The sequence below is a fragment of the Budorcas taxicolor genome, chromosome 9 (assembly GCF_023091745.1).
Source record: "Budorcas taxicolor isolate Tak-1 chromosome 9, Takin1.1, whole genome shotgun sequence".
Taxonomy (NCBI): Eukaryota; Metazoa; Chordata; class Mammalia; order Artiodactyla; family Bovidae; genus Budorcas; species Budorcas taxicolor.
The window spans coordinates 11,515,468-11,533,133 of NC_068918.1; the positions used below are offsets into that span (position 1 = coordinate 11,515,468).

A 17,666-nucleotide genomic window follows, 5' to 3' on the forward strand; every position below is an offset into this window, starting at 1 on the left:
GCTGTGACCTTTAACCAGTATGTCCCCCAGGATGCATCTCTTGGTTACTCCCTTGTGGTAGTGAGGCTGATTATTACTGTCAACTGAAAAAAGATGACAACTTGAAGAGTTGCGAGTTAAGTTTTCAGTTCAGTTCAGTTCAGTCGCTCAGTCGTGTCCGACTCTTTGCGACCCCATGAATTGCAGCACGCCAGGCCTCCCTGTCCATCACCAACTTTACTTGGGGCAAAATGAGGACTGCATCCCGGGAAGCAGCATCTCAGATAGCTCTGAGAGACTGCTTCAAAGCAGCAGTGGGGGAAAGTCAATATATACGGTTTTGGTGAGGGGGAATTCAAATACCATGAAGCACTCATTTTACAAAAGGCTTTTTGGTAGTCATGAGGATCTGATGTCACCATAAAGGGATTACTGCTTCTCTAGATATGAGGAGATGCAAGGATTGAGATCATAAAATCTGTTCCTAAGTACATCCAAAGACCTGTCCCACCAGATTCCCTGGAGCACACAGTGCATCACTCCACTCTGAACTCCCTCAGGGGCTGAGGGGCAACAGCTATAGCAACATGGGGTTCTGTCTCCGTAGAGGCAGATGGCAAGCGCCTTTGTTCAGCTGTTGGCAATGCTCTTGGTAAGCGCCAATTTGTAGTTGACATTACCCATTTCGTGCTGTCCACACATGTTCCCAATGATAACATGGTTTCAGTAATATCAAAGTGTAGCACCTAATAATTTTATTTATGGAAAGTTAATTTTATTTTCTAATTAGATAGTAGCATTTAATATTAGGGGCTTGCCCTGTGGCTCAGTGGTAAAGAATCTGCCTGCAATGCAGGAGCCTCAGGGGCTGTGGGTTTGATCCCTGGGTTGGGAAGATTCCCTGGAGGAGGGCATAACAACCCACTCCAGTATTCTTGCCTGGAGAATCCCATGGACAAAGGAGCCTGGCAGGCTACAGTTTATAGGATTGCAAAGAGTCAGACACGACTGAAGCAACTTAGCATGCACACACTTATTAATATTATAACAAATATATTGACAAATATAGACAAATATGATAGACCAATATTATGATAGTATATTGACTTTCTAATTTAAACTGTTAATCTTTAGATCTTCAGTAATTTGAGGGGCAGAGGACGGGGAGATTGCGTACAACAGTATTTGATTGGTAGAAGAAATGGCGTTTAGTTTTCTTTTTCATGTATTCTTATCTGTAACATCAGTGTTAAAAGTATTGGTTAGTGTAGAAGTGAAAATCACCAAGAAATATGACCATCATTAATACCCTCAAATTTAAAAGGAGTATTCAAGAAAGTAACAATGTAATGTAGAGATTAAGTTATGATTACAGATCAGTTTTGTATAGCAAATGGTAATAGAAATAAGAATAGTGTTCTTGGAGTGAAAACTTTAGAGTCTTAATGACTGTACCATTGAATTATTTTAAACGGTAAACCTGTTTTCTTCCTAAGGACTGAAAGAACATCTACAGCAATTAACTTAATGTGTCTTCATTCTGCTTCTGAGATGTGGCAGGTAGACACAGGCTGCTTTTCATGGTTTCCAGGTGAGAGCCTGGGGCACAGAAGTGATAGGATGCTTTGTCAGAGATTGGCGGATTAGATGCAGACACAGGGCTGGGAATGGGCTCTTAGGTGGGTGCCTGCCCTCCCCTATCAGACTGTAAATCCTGGCAAATGAGAGAGACTTCCTCGGGTATGGAGACTTTGAATCTGCTGATAGTAATCAAGCAGAGTGAAGTAATTCAGAAATACACTTTCTTTTTAAAAACAACATTTAATGTTTTATCACAGCATCATGTATAATGCAATATGATAAAGCCCCACTGAGCTTGACATCTGTGGGGAAATGAGCATTACTGTACATTAGTGCCAGGGCAGAGAAATGACCCTATTATCTCTGTAACGGTAATACTGTGCCTCCCAGGGAAACTTGCATCATTAAGAGTGAGCTGTTATTCTCTTGCTGATTCTCCACAGGTTGTTAATATATTAAATCAGAAAGCATTAGAAAGTTTTTCAAGGAGCTTGGGAATATAACTCAAAAGTTTCACTGTTCAGCTTGACCTGAAACGTCAAGTATATGTGTGTTTACACATGTATACGCAAGTCTGGACATAAACACTTAGACACATCTCACAGCTCCATTTCTTTGTACACACCTCTTTGTACGTGAAAAACCTCCCTTATTTTCTCTTAAGTACTTCTTTATCTCTTAAGATCTTTGCTTTTTCAGTTTCATGATCTAGCATCTTGCATGATGTCTGCCTCTGTTGGGTACAGAGTGACTGTTAAAGAAATAAGCATATATTTATATTCTATATCACATAATATATCTGTAATTTATACACTCTTCCATATTTTAAAAATATGGTCTTTAAGAAGACCTGTAAGCATTCTCTTCTCTCCCTGTTCTATGTCAGCCAACTTAGCATAGTCTTAAGTCTTAGCACGCAACTGCTTGAGTCCTTCAAGAATACATCTGACATCTGTCCCTAAATTAGAAAAAAATTGGGAGGAAAGAAGGAAGAGAATGGGAAATTACAAGGGGCAAGTGTAAGCTAATTCATGCCATGAGCCCATCAGTGTGCATGTAATTTGATGTGTGTATTTGCAGTTACAAATGGAGCATGTCTCTGGAACTTAGAGTATACATTTAACAATCCATCTTGTCTGATTTTTGAGCAAAAAATTGCATCTTTTATTTGGTCTTGGAAAGCTCTGTCTGTCTTTAAAGTCACACATTTTTGTCAGTCTCTGGTGCTGAAGGGTTTCTCTGTGGGATGCTCATTTGTGCCAAGATTAGAATGTAATCAGCATGTGGTGAAATGGAGGGGCTCAGTTAGTCCCACTGCTGTGAAAACAGTAATCTGTATTGTGACTGCATAGGGGTCCTTCAGTTCCTGAAGTTTCACACTCTAACTCCTCTTACCTGTTCTCTTTCATAAAGAGATTTCATAAATCCATGGTATAGGAATGATGGTTGGAAGTAATAAGCTTTTTGTGAAATAAGTATCTTTTTAATGTAATAAAACAAAAAATACCTGTGAATTACAGCTTGCTTTCTTAGATGACCTGTTTGCCAAGTTTAAATAAATGAACATATTAAAATTGTATTCTTTTTGTCGAAATATAGTTGATTTACAATATTATATTAGTTTTATGTATACAACATAGTGATTCAGTAATTTTATAGTTCATACTTCATTTAAAATTATGACAACATAATGGCTATAATTCCCTGTGCTGTGCAATGTACCTTGTTGCTTATCCGTTTTGTGCACAGTAGTTTTATCTCTTAATCCCTTACCTCTCTCTTGCCCTTCTTCCCTCTCCCTGTTGATAGCCACAAGTTGTCTATATCTATGAGTCTGTTTCTATTTGTTATATACCTTTGTTTGTTTTATTGCACATGTAAGTGATAAAATTCAGTATTTGTTTTTCTCCCTTTGACTTATTGCACTAAGTATAATAGTTTCTGGGTCCCTGTATGTTGCTAGAAGTGGCAGAGTTTCATTCTTTTTTATTGCCGTGTAATATCCCATTGTATTTGTAGTAGTTGTTCAGTCACTAAGTCATGTCCGACTCATCATCTTTATCCATTCATCTGTTGATGGATATTTCAGTTGCTTCCATAAATTGACTATTGTAATTAATGCTGCTGTGAACATTGGGGTATTTGTATCTTTTCAAATCAGGGCTTTCATTTTCTTCAGATATATATGTATACCCAGGAATGGAGTTGCTGGATCACATGGTGGTTCTATTCTTAGTTTTTTTGAGAAACCTCTGTACTGTTTTCCACAGTGCCTGCACCAGATGACATCCCTATCAACGGTGTACAAGGGTTCACTTTTTCCACATCCTCACCAGCATTTGTGATTTGTAGACTTTTATTTAAAATTTACTTAATTGAATGAAAATTTCTTTAAATTCTGTAGGGCTTTACAATTATCAAAATTTTTATGTGCATGATTTTGTGCAGTCCCATAAAAACCCTTTTTCCCCTCTACTCCTGTATTTCCCCTCCCTCTTCCCTCTCCCTATGGATAACCACTAGTTTATTCTCTATATCTGTGAGTCTGCTGCTTTTTTTAAATTCACTAGTCTCTTGTATTTTTTAGGTTCCACTTAGAAGTGATAATCATATAGTATTTGCCTTTCGCTATCTGACATTTCATTTAGTACAATGCCTACAAGTCCATCCATGTTGCTGAAAATGGCAAAATTTCATTCTTTTTTATGCCTGATTAGTATTCTGTTATATGTAGTGTGTGTATATTATATATATATGTATCTCACAGCTTTTTAATCCATTCATCTGTTTATGGGTGCTTAGATTGCTTCCATATCTTGGCAATTGTAAATAATGCTCCTGTGAACATTGGGATGCATGTATCTTTTTGAATTAGTGTTTTTATTTGTTTGTCTGGATATATACACAGGAGTGAAATTGCTGGTTCATGTGATAGTTCTATTTTTAGTCTTTTGCAAAACCTCCATAACTGTTTTCCACAGTGGCTGTAGCACTTTACATTCCTACCATCACTGTACAAGGGTTCCCTTTTCTCCACCTCTTCACCAGTGTTTGTTATTTGTGTTCTTTTTGATGATAGTCGTTTCAACAGGTGTGAGGTGATATCTTCTTGTGGTTTTGACCTGCGTTTCTCTGATGATTAGCGATGATGAGCATCTTGCCCCCTTCCCCCCACCATTTTTTGGCCATGCCTCATGGCATGTGGGATATTAGTTCCCCAACACTGAACCCGTGTCTGTCTTAACCGCTGGACCACCAGCAGAGTCCCCAGTGAGCATCTTCTCATATGCCTGTTGCCCACCTGTATATTTCCTTTGGAAAAAATGTCTGTTCAGGTCTTCTACCTGTTTTTAAGGATCATTTCTTTGCTTTTTTGGTTATTGAGTTTATGAGTTGTTTATATATTTTAGATTTTGGTCATATCATTTGTAAATATTTTCTCCCATTCAGTAAATTGTCTTCATTTTGTCACTGGCTTCCTCTGCTGTGCAAAAGCTTTTAATTTTAATTAGGTTTCACCTGTTTATTTTTGCTTCCATTTCTTTTGCCTGAGGAGACAGAGCCAAGAAAATACTCTTCTGATTTATGTCAAAGAGTGTTTGGCCAATGTTCTCTCCTGGAAGTTTTATGATTTCTGGTCTTACATTTAGGTTTTGTTTGTGTGTGTGTGTGTGTGTTTAGCAGAATTTTATTAAAATATGAAAAGGGACAAAGAAATCTTATGACATAGACATCAGAAGGGAGATGGAGAGTGCCCCCCTCACTAGTCTAAGCCAGGGAGTTATATACTTTCTAAACTAATTATTACAACAAATCAAAAGAATGTCTCAAGGTTGAAAAAAATTTATCAGATGCACTCCCACAATTTACATTTTAAGGTAACAGGATTAGAACTTAACAATAGAAAGATTTTACCAGACCCACTCCCATAATATACATTTTAAGACAGCAGGACTAGTCAGAGGGTTTTCAGGAGGAGAAACTGTCCTCAACCAGGATACATTGTTGTTACCTAATCCTTAGTACAAAGTTTAAACAGAGTTGTTTGTTGTGTAATCATCACTTCAGGGCTTAAAGAAAAAACATTTTATGTGACTAAGGCTAAGGAATGTAAAGAAAAAAAAAAAGACATTTGTGCTTTCCTCCTCCATGAGAATTTCAGGCCCCTGTCTCTTCCTTGAGAGCCCCAGATCCCTCTCCCCTCCTTGGGGACCCTGGACTTCTTATCAGCCTGCCTAGGAACTGACTCTCTCATTCCCTGCTTTTCTTTTAGGAGAATATGTCTGCCAAGGGAAAAGGGGCGTCACTCTCTTTCTGTAACTACTTCCCGCTCTCCAGGGGCAGAGGCCTTTAATTGTTGAGGCAGCATATTCTCCTGACTCTCATATTGAGGGTCTCTGATCCAGGGGCACCAAGTTATAATTGGAGGAGGTTGTGGCTCTTGTAGGAGCCTGGACAACCATTTGTAACTTAGAAGCTTTCAGACCGTTAGAAACAAATCCGTTATACAGTCACAGATGTAAGGCAGAATAGTCATTAAACCAAGCTAAAACGTAATCAAAATTAAAAGTTACATTATGTCCATGGTTACATCAGTCCATCTTAGGATTGTTAGATGTCATCAGATCAAGAAGAGGGGTCAAATATGATTGTTGTTGATGAAGGTATTCGCAGAGCTGAAGAAGGTCCTTTTTTTGAAGCAGAGAAACCCACCATGGGAAGCCTGCAGTTGATGAGAAGGGGGAGTGCTCCAGAGATCCAGCAATTAGACTGATTGTGGAGGCTGGGTCGGGAGTCACCTCCCAGGGTTCTCGTAATGTCTGTTGAAAAGCTGAAAGCTGAATCACATAGTTAATTTTAAGGCTTTAGGATCTATGACAATATCTGTGTGCAAAAATGGTCTGCCGCTGAGACAGTCCCTTCTTAGGAACAGTTTGAGCCCTCATTAAAGCTATGGGTAAAACTTTAAACCAACTATCTTGTGTTTCCTGAGTTAGCTTACACAGATGCCTCTTAAAAATGTCATTAGCCTTTTCATTGTGACAATAGTCTATCAGTTCAGTTCAGTTCAGTCACTCAGTCGTGTCTGACTCCTTGCGACCCCACGAATCACAGCACGCCAGGCCTCCCTGTCCATCACCAACTCCCGGAGTTCACTCAGAGTCACATCCATCGAGTCAGTGATGCCACCCAGCCATCTCATCCTCTGTCGTCCCCTTCTCCTCCTGCCCCCAATCCCTCCCAGCATCAGAGTCTTTTCCAATGAGTCAACTCTTCGCATGAGGTGGCCAAAGTACTGGAGCTTCAGCTTCAGCATCATTCCTTCCAAAGAAATCCCAGGGCTGATCTCCTTCAGAATGGACTGGTTGGATCTCCTTGCAGTCCAAGGGACTCTCAAGAGTCTTCTCCAACACCACAGTTCAAAAGCACCAGTTCTTCAGCGCTTAGCCTTCTTATTGTCTGAAATAGGAATTTCAGACAATAAAGTATAAGGATTAGGCACCACGGGGTGTAAAGGAACTGCAGCCTCATTTATTATTTGTGAATCTTGAACTGCTTCTGCTGCTAAGTCGCTTCAGTCGTGTCCGACTCTGTGCGACCCCATAGACGGCAGCCCACCAGGCTTCCCCGTCCCTGGGATTCTCCAGGCAAGGACACTGGAGTAGGTTGCCATTTCCTTCTCCATGTATGAAAGTGAAAAGTGAAAGTGAAGTTGCTCAGTTGTGTCCGACTCTTAGCGACCCCATTTACTGCAGCCTACCAGGCTTCTCCACCCATGGGATTTGCCAGGCAAGAGTATTGGATTGGGGTGCCATTGCCTTCTCCGGAATCTTGAACTAGTCTCCATTTATCATTTGATTTCTTTTACACCCAAAATAGGAGTGCTGCATGGGCTATTACAGGGAATTAATAGTCCCTGTTCCTTTAAATTTTCCATGATGGGTTTTAACCCTTCCTTAACCTTGGACTCCAGTGGGTACTGCTTTTGACGTGGACATAAGTGTGGATCTTTGAGCTTGACAACTACAGGAATAGCATTTTGTGCTCGACACACAGTTTTTCATCAGCCCACACTTTAGGATTTGCATTTTGTCCAATTATTGGAGAGAAAGAGCAGGCTCCACTTTAACGAAAACAAAGGGCTGGACCTTGTTCAGTACATCCCTCCCCAGAAGGGGTTAGGGAGACTCTGGCTTGATCAGAAGCTCGTGAGAAGACAGCACGGAGCCCCAGCTGCAGCTTAAAGGATGGCTGAAATAGTAGTGTTTCGCTCACCCTGACAGTCCCGTTACCGTAGTGGATCAGGAGGAAAGTGGACCGGGGCTTCAGTGAGCAGAGAAAGTTGCCCTGGTGTCCAAAAGAAAATCCACTGATTGGCCCCCCACAGTTAGTAATACCCGGGGTTCCTCAGTTGCAATTAGGATGGGAGCTTGTGTGGGGGCCCCTGGGCACCTTCAGTCCTGATTGCCTTGAGAGTCCGATCGCTGGGGCCTACCCTTCAGAGGGCAGTCTCTTCTCCAGTATGGTCCTTTGCAGACCGGACATGGAGCCAGGTTCGGCTTAGATGCCTGCGGGCAATCCCACTTGAGGTACCCCCTCCTATCCACAGTAATGTGAAGTCCATCCCTTTTTATCCTGGGTCTCTCTGGGCATTTTCCCTCAGGCTGTTTCAGAGCTGGTCTAACAGCCATTTTGGGGCTTCAGTCTTTTGCCTGGTTTGTTTTTTTCACCTTGCCTCCTCATATTTTCTGCCATAATAGATTGTCTGAGCCAGTTGGAACAGATTATCTAAAGACTGATTTGTTCCATATGCCTGTTTTAGTAGCTTACGGTGGATATCTGGAGCCGACTGAGTGAGAATCTATCTTTGAAGATTATTTCTCTCTTTGAATTTTTGGAATTAATTGCAGTAAACTTGAGGAGAGCCTCCTGTAGTCTGTCTAGGAATTTACCAGGAATTTCCTTCCCTCCCTGTTCTGTGTCAGCCAACTTAGCATAGTCTAAAGTCTTAGCACTCAATCGCTTGAGTCCTTCAAGAATACATCTGACAAAGTGGCTCTGCTATGGGAATTTCTTGGCTCCCAGTAAGAAGGAGGGCTATTTCTTGTTCCCTCTTTCCCCTTGTCTCATGGTCAAGCCATTCATCTCCAAAAGTAGTAGCTTCTCCCAAAACTCTTAAGTTTTTGAGGGGTCAGTGTCTATTCCAAGACATACATTACATCTCTCCAAGTAAGGCCATAAAGTAAAGTTAGTTCTGTAAAGGCTTCTATGTACTTTTTTGGATCCTCTGAATAGGCTCAACCACAATTGGGACTGTTGGAATTTCTACTGAGACTGAGGCAACCCCTCCTTGGAAGGGTGCTCTGACTCTCAGCCTGTTCGGTTGGGAGCCCCAGGTACAGGGGCAAAGTTAGAAGGCAGGACGGAGCTGAAGGTTTCACAGCACCCTTAGGACACAAGTCTGGCATGTCTTGAAGAGGGATAAAGAGCAACACATACGGTGCTTCTACCCATTTCTCTTGTTTTCTAACTACTGTTTTAGTTGTAAAACAGTAATAATTGAGACCTTTCAACCAGTCAGTGTTCCCTCTTCCAAAGGATACTGTGGCCATTCAGTATCACAGAAGATCAGGTGTGTCTTTTTTTTTAAACTCGGGGGATCAAACTTCTCCCAGTTTTTTAAAAATACATTTTAAAGGAGTGGTTATGGAACCGGAGCTAACCAGAGCTAAGAAAAAAGCGTCATCTACAGCCGTGGCTTCTTTCTTCTGGAGACGTCCCTCTCTGCTCTAGATGGGGGTGTAGACAGACTTTCCACGGAAGCTTTCCTTCCCTGGTCGGACTTAGTCTGTCCCTTACTGACGCAGGCATCTTACTCGTCCTTCCCGGTTCTACCACCAAGGCAGGGTGGAGATGCACCAGGGGTAGACCTGATGGCATCGCAAATGGATTTCGAGTTCCTTACCACTAAGACCTTTGTTTGATTTGCCCTTTTCTCTGATGCCACCCAGAGTGGCATCCTGGAATGTTTCCCAAGCTAGGACCACCAGGGGAAGCATCCGTCTTCCATGTGCTTGTGCACATTGCTGAGTTACATTCCTGACCGCAGTAGAAACGGTGAGTCATCAAGGGACGAACAACAACCAAGATGTCCCTTCTGAGTGTCGCCACACTGGTATAGCAAAAGAGGTGGTGGAGGGCTGGCCAGAGAGGAGAAAGTGATTTTTGTCCTCCAGCTACTAGGGCCAATCCTTCCAGTTCATTTCTACAGATTCCACACACACAGAAGATATCTAAGGATTTGAGACAAAAGCCGTCAGAGAGCCTCCTCGGATCCACTGAGAGCTAGCACTGCCAAAGGAAGAAGCCCATTGTACTTCCAATCTGACCAGATCCTGCAGTTCCTGACCTGTGTTCTCAAAAACCTGGTCATCAGCAGTGCTTCTATCCATATAGATGGGAGGCACAGCCCGTCACAGCCGTGACGAAGACTCACTTTCAGGTTGCTGGCCCCTGAGGCAGGCAGCCAAGAGCGTGACCTCTAGCCTGAGAGACGTTCTTGGGGCTAGAGCTTCGCCTTGCTCCCAAAAGTGCTCCTGTAACTCGGCTCGTAGCAAGGCTAGGCTTCCATACGTGGGGTCTAAGTAAAAGTCCATAGTAACAGCATGGATCGCAAGTCCCTTGAAAGTCCATGATCTAACAGATTAGGTTAGTAGTTCTAATTCCCGGGCAATTACGATATGGTCAAAGGGACCAGGAAAAGCTGACCGAGGAAGGGAAGTTCGGTCCACACGCTTCGCCCATTTCTGGCTGCTCCCCTTGCAGGGACATTGGGTGTTTCCTGGTGTGGGCAGGTTGGTATAAACCCTCGACAAGGCTCCCTTTTCCGGGACTGCCTTCAGTCATTACGAGGCGCCATGAAACCGCTGAGAAGGGCTCTTCACTTGCTTCGTGCAGAGTATGTCATTCATTCACACAAGCACACTGAAGAGTTTGTAAAGCAGAAAACGTGTATACTGAGAAAGCAGAGAGGTCAGCGCTCTGAAGTGTTCTTGCCTTGTCCTGAAGATCCCGGACGAGCCCCCAAGGTGATAGCTTACAGTGGACGGTGTCGGATTTGTCATCTCTGAAGAAGACGATTTAGCTTTGGGACCAGGGACCCAGCTTGATCACTCAAGAGCTTTTGTATATCAGAGTTTTATTGAAATATGAAAAGGGACAGAGAAAGGTTCTAACATAGATATCAGAAGGGACACAGAGAGTCCCCCCACATTTAGGTCTTTAATCCATAAAATTGTAATCTTATTTTTATCCTCTCAGGATTAAATTTATGCAAATCCAAGGAGATAGGTTTTTTTAGGTTCTTTTTAATATGTCTCTTCTTGAATTTCGTTCTTGGCATGCTTTTATTTTTTTAATGGAAGATTAAGCCTTGTTTGCCATGTTGTCCCTTAATTAGTTGTTAAAGTAATGAAGCCTTATTATTCTGCGTAATTTATTGAATACAATGAAGCAGTTAGTTAGTCAGTCACTGGCAGTTTTTCAAAGGAGGTGGGCCAAGATGCCAACCCACTTCTTTCGGTGCTCCAGCCCTTAGAGTTGTGTGTTCCAGGGATTTGCTAATTACTAGCTGGCACCTGATTTACAAGGCGGGAAAGACTGAGCTCTTGAATGGTGGCCACTGATTCACAGGCAGGGCAGAGCGTGTGCTGGCTTCTAGCCTTGACTTTTGGCATGCAGACCCTGCTGCTTGGGGAAAGAAGACTTGATGATGGCGAGGAGCCTGTGTGCTACCTTTGGCATGCTTGCCAGATGTTATCACTGTTGTTCTTAACCGTCACTTTAGTGCTGAGCAGCTGAGAACTGCTAAGTAAAATATATTATTCCAGTTGAATATGTCTGTTTTCCTATTTGACTGTTTCTTTGTCCACCCATCCCTTCATATTTCCATTGGTCCATCCATTCATCTGATACTGGATTTAAGCCATCAACGAATGGTCTGTAGTTAACCTCTGAAAGCACTGTTTAGAATTGAGGGTGGGAAACGTTTTCTGTAAAGGGATAGGCAATAAATATTTTAGGTGTATAGGCCAGGATGTCTCTTGGAACTACTCAGCTTTGTTGAGGAAGGGCGAGAACAGCCATAGGTAATATGTAAATAAACAGAGGAGGTTGTGTGCCAAGAAAACATTGTTTACAAAAGTGGACTTGCCTACTCTTGGTTTAGACAGTTGGAAGTATCTGACTGAATGAACCTAGTTTGTGTGCTACACACACACATAAACGCACACAAAGGAAAAAGCCTTTAAAAGTGTTTCTGATGCTCTTCTAACAGCTGTGTGTCAGGTTTCTTGGCTTAATCGTCATCAGTGTTGAGGTTTACCCACAAAAGTAGTTTTAGAAGTTTTGCTATTTTATTTGTTCATTTATTTCATTAAACATACTGATGATTTAAAATGTTCATTTCTCTCTGGCACTGGTTAAAGACAAGTCATTGGATTGGAAATATACAAAAATACAAGGAATAAAATTTTCTACCGTATCACTGATAGCAGCACCATTAAATTTTATAATTTTTAACTTACAAATATGATTTCAAGACTATACTTTTGATGTGAAAATATGACCAATATATACTGTTGAGTGGGAAAGGAGATTATGGAAGGGTTCTAAATAGCATGTACAGTGTGATTATATTTGTGGAAAGAAAACAAGATTTGCATATGTCTTTGAACTGTGCAGGTCCAGCTATGTGCAGATTTTTTTGACAGTACCCATTGCTGTGTTACTACAGGGCCAGAGTTGGTTGAATCTGAGGATGTGGAGGATCAGCTCTAAGTTGTATGCAGATAGTTGACTGCACAGAGAGTCCTCGCCCTCAGCCATAATATTGTTCTAGGGTTAACTGTGTATGCATACTTACATACTGTAAATATCTGAAAAGATAGTGACAGCCAGGGTTCTTAATTTTTAAGTGATGAGATCAACTTTGTCCAATATAAGCAGAAAAGATTCATTAAAGGATAACAGGTAGCTCAGAGATCCCTGGAGTACCTAAGAACCAGGGTTGTGTGTGTGTGTGTGTGTGTCTCTGTGTGTACTCAGTCATGTCCGACTCTTACAACCCTAAGGATTGTAGCCCACCAACTCCTCTGTCCATGAGATTTCCCAGGCAAGAATACTGGAGTGTGTAGCCATTTCCTTCTCCAGGGGATCTTCCCTGCCCAGGGATTGAACCCATGTCTCTTGCATTGGCAGGTGGATTCTTTACCACTGAGCTGCCAGGGAAACCCTGTGTACCTAGATTCAGTACCCCAAATTTCACTGTGTGACTGGTGTTACAAAGATATCCCAGCAGATGGCCGTGGACATGGGACTGGGTAGATGTCTGAATCACTGATCCCACTGAGCTTGGATGCTGGATCTGCCTCCACAGTTGCCAGGATTCTGAAATACTTGCTGGTCTCTTGTGTCATTGGCTTCTGCTTCACAGTCTATCATGGGCGGGAGCATTTGATGGGCAGAGCCCACATTTTATGTCCTAGCTGCATGGGAAGCTGGGAAAGTGAATATGTAGACCTGACTTCTGTAGTGGACAAGGGGCCCTGCTTCATAAGGATCATAGGAAGGATCATAAGATCTTGTCTTAAAGATATTTAAGATCTTGTTATCTTGCTGGACAACAGCAAGAGTGAGAGCTTTCCACTGCAGACACCCAGGAAGTTGTTGGCATTGATTACTCCTGGACAGTGGAGTTGGAAGGGCTGACTGGAGAGCACAGGGAACCTTTTATTTTACTCTTCTGTGCTCCTTGAATTAAAAAAAAAAATTTCATATAATTTGTACAGCAGAAATTAACACAACATTGTAAATCAACTGTAATAAAATTTAAACAAAACAAAATAAGGCAAATTCATATAACAATGATAATGAAAGGACTCTGGGGGAAAATGAAGAAAAGGGAGTGACCTTTTTTTTCTTATCTCTTCCATTGTTATCCTGCTTCATGTGGTAGTTCAAGAAGACTTCCCATCATCGTGGGAGCAATTTGGTTTACTCAGTTTCACTTAAAAAATCATCATACCATTTCCTCTTGAGTTTGATCAACTCTCGGTTACTTGCACTTTGCTGGGCAGAGATATCATGAAATGGTTTTCTCTGGGATACCAGTGATGTATTCTTCCTTTGGCTTGGGGGAGCTGATTCAGTTTGTCTCTGAGGTCTACAGAATTCAGAGTTGAAAACTGAGGTGTTGTCATCTGCCGTGGTTGGTGAAAGTGTCCATAGTTGCAAGACGCAAAAATAAAATATGCTTAGAAAGTAGGCCATATTATGTGTTTTTTCCTGTTTTTCAAGCACTCATCAATTTCTTTACTCTTTCTTTGATAGAAAAGTTATCTGAGTACTTAATTCAGTCCAATAAAGTTTTAGCAGGCATATTAAAATCTTTTTAAACTTTATTTTTGTATTGTTTTATGTTTACAGAAAAAGTATGAAGACACTACAGAGTTCCCATATACCCCTTTATTTGCATCTTATGTGTGATATACTTGGTATAATTAACGAACCAATACTGATGATATTATTGACATTATTATTGACTAAGTAACAGACTTTATTAAAATTTTCTTAGTTTTTCCCTATAGCTGATTTGATTGTACTTTTTCATCCATGTAGTGCTGTCATATAGTAATTCTATTTCAGTTATGAATAACTTCTGGAATTTGGAGGAAGAATAAATGAAATAAAGCTTTGCCACAATGAAGTTCTTATATTCTTTTTGCATAAATGACACATAAGGATAACTAACCTTACATTTTTTCCCCCCTTGTTTTATGTTCAGTGGAGCAGGTTCCTGTAGAGCCATACAACATCCCCCTTTCCCAAGCTGAAGTCATCCGAGAAGGGAGTGATGTTACTCTAGTTGCCTGGGGCACTCAGGTCAGTAACCATTACAGCAATGGTTATGCCATTGGTAATGCCATCTTGTGTGTGGAAGCTCTCATTAAAAAAAAAAAGATTATTCATTTTTAATTGAAGGATAACTGCTTTACAATATTGTGTTGGTTTTTACCAGATATCAACATGAATCAGTCATAGGTTTACCCATGCCCCCCTCCCACTTGAACATCCCTCCCACCTCCCTCCCCCATCCTACCCCTCTAGGTTGATACTGAGCCCGAGTTTCGAGTTCCCTGACTCATACAGCAAACTCCCATTGGCTGTCTATTTTATATATGGTAATGTATGTTTCCATGTCACTCTTTCCGTACATCTCACCCTCTCCTTCCTCCCCACAGCACGCCCCCACCCCTAGCTGTGTCCATAAGTCTGTTCTCAATGTCTGTGTCTCCATTGCTGCTCTGCCCATTGGAAGCTCTCATTTAAAATTCTGATTCTCTGAAGCATGAAAAATGTCTCCCTTATTTCTCATATTTAAATCTTGTTTGATGCTCTATCTGTATCCGGTACTGATTTCTGGTTGAAGGCAAGATGCCTTTCCATTCATATGCATATGGTGAAGCCTTTAAAAATATGTTGATAGTTTACAAAAATGTATTCATTAGACACTTTCTTTTGAAGCACACATTAGGCATCCTCACTACTTGTTGCTGCTTTTGACATCTTGCTTTTTTGGCCATTATTCTTATTATTCTATTGAATTAAAGATTTAAAAATTCTGTAGTGCTCTAGAATTTTCAAAAGTTTCACGCACAAGACTTCATCTAATCCCATAAAAAATCCCTCCTTTTTTATCCCCCATCCCTGTAGGTCCCCTCCGTGCTTCTCTCTCCCCACAGGTAGCCACTGGTGTGTTCTCTGGGTCTGTGAGTCTGCTGCTGCTTCTGTTTTATTTACTAGTTTGTTGTGCTTTTTAGGTTCCACATGTAAGTGACATCCTGCAGTCTTCTCTGTCTGATCTTTTTCACTTAGCGGAATGCCCTCCAAGTCCATCCATGTTGCTGCAGATGGCAAAATTTCATTCATTTTTTTTTTTTTTTATGGCTAAGTAGTGTGTGTCTGTCTATCTGTCTGTCTATCTATCTATCTATCTATATTTCGCAGCTTCCTTATCCATTCTATCGATATACTTAGGTTGCTTTCATACCTTGGCAATTGTAGATAATATTGCTATGACCAGTGGGATACATGTATCCTCAAAATTAATGTTTTTCTTTTTCTTTTTTGTATGTATACCCAAGAGTGGAATTGCCAGGTCATATGGTAGTTCTAGTTTTAGTCTTTTGAGGAACCTTTGTACTATTTTCCAGAGCGGTTGCACCAATGTACATTCCAGCAGTGTACAAGGGATCTCTTTTCTCCTTTTCCTTGCCAACATTTGTTATTTGTGTTGTTTTTGATGATAGCTATGCTGACAAGTGAGAGGTGATATCACGTGGCTTTGATTTGCATTTCCCTGATGGTTAGTGATGTTTTCATCCCATCTGTTTCCATCTCTTGTGATTACTTTGCTGGCTACATGGACCCATCCACTGGTTTAGCCTCATTATTTCATACCTTCCCCTAGTGAGCTGATCTGGTTTTCCTCAGAGCTTATTATCATATTGCTCTATTTCCAAACTTTTAAGCTCAGGACTCATTCTCTGGCCATAGCCTTCTATCTCTCTCTCTCTCCTGTGTACTGACAGGTATACACTACTATATGTAAAATAGATAACCAACAAGGACCTACTGTTATACCACAGGGAACTGTGGTCTTTACTCTGTAGTGGTCTACATGAAAAAGCATCTAAAGAAGAGAGGATATATGTATATGTATAACTGATTTACTTTGCTGTATACCTGAGATAACACAACATTGTAAATCAGCTATTCTCCAATAAAAATTAAAAAAAAAGAAATGATCAGTTTTTTTTTTCTGTGAAAAGGAGGTACTTCTTATTTTAGGCAATTTAATACTGTAAAATACAAAGACCATCATGAAAATCATTTGCAATCTGACTGCTTCCTTCTCTCTTCTGCACTTCATTTGTGGCCTGGAGAGCTGCAGCCCTCGAGGTTTCCCACCTCCTGTGGCTGGTTGGTGTGCCACATCTGATGGTGCTGCCCATGGTGGGTTTTGCAAACCTCATCTGCTCTCCTTGAGTCCCCCTTAAAAAACTCACCCTTGGTGTGTGTCCTTGCCGCTCCTTTTACTAGATAAGTTAGAGAGTGTTGGGTTGTAACTGCAACTTGCTTTTCCTTCACACCATCACCTCTGCTGCCAGTTATTACCTCTTTTCCTTTTGTTTTCCAAGAAGTGTCTGGTTTTCACAGCTACCTTTCCAAATCTGTTTCAGAATATATTCTGTTTCTCCTTCTCCAGGACTGCTTGCTATTCATCAGCTGGTCCCCCTCTCCTGTGTCTTCAGTTTCTCTTTTCCATGTCCTTCTTATTAAAAACAAAGTGTGTCTCTCTCTTTTCTATTTAAAAAAATACTTTTCTCTCTGCCACCTTTCCTTTAAATATCAGTGTATCTTCCTCTTTTATCATTAAACTTGAGCAGCTACTTTCTATTCCCTATATTTAATTCCTTCATTATTTTTTTAAAAAACTTATTTACCTGTGAGTTCTGTTTCCCCTAGTTAAAACTATTTGTGCTAATATCGCTAATCTTTCCAATTGCTCATCCAGTCCTTATCTCATATTACTGTAGTATGAGACACCAACTGACTGCTGTCTTTATGAAGCCTTTCTTTAGTTTCTGGGATATATTGCCTTCTGGTTTTCTTTCTGTTTCTTTAACTATTTTTTTTGCTTGTTTTTATTCTCCACCTCCTCCTTTCCCCTTTTCTTCTTTCTTTTCCTCCTCTTCCTATTCTTCAGCTCCTGTTCCTCTACTTTCCTCTTTAATGTGGGTCATCTACAGGGGCCTATGATTTTTGCCCTTTACTTCTCCAACATGCCTTTTCTAGAAACTCAACCTATTCCTCTGACTTGATTAACCTTCTCTGTGTTGGTATCTTTGGAATCAGTATCTCTGGCACTGACTGCTTTCCTTTTCTCAAAGAATCTCTTTCCAGCTGTTTTCTGGACGTCTATATCTGATTATTTTGTTGGAGTACTGGGCTTCTACATCTAAAAGAAATTCTCCTTGCAAGTC

General features: G+C 41.0%; 1 protein-coding gene across 1 annotated transcript in view; it reads left to right on the top strand.

The window, feature by feature from the left end:
* BCKDHB (branched chain keto acid dehydrogenase E1 subunit beta) overlaps window positions 1-17,666 on the top strand; it is a 268,268-nt gene that overhangs the window by 82,381 nt on the left and 168,221 nt on the right. The window contains exon 7 of the mRNA XM_052645765.1: window positions 14,405-14,502. Within this exon, the coding sequence (XP_052501725.1) occupies window positions 14,405-14,502 (98 nt within the window). The remainder of the gene's footprint in view (window positions 1-14,404; window positions 14,503-17,666) is intronic.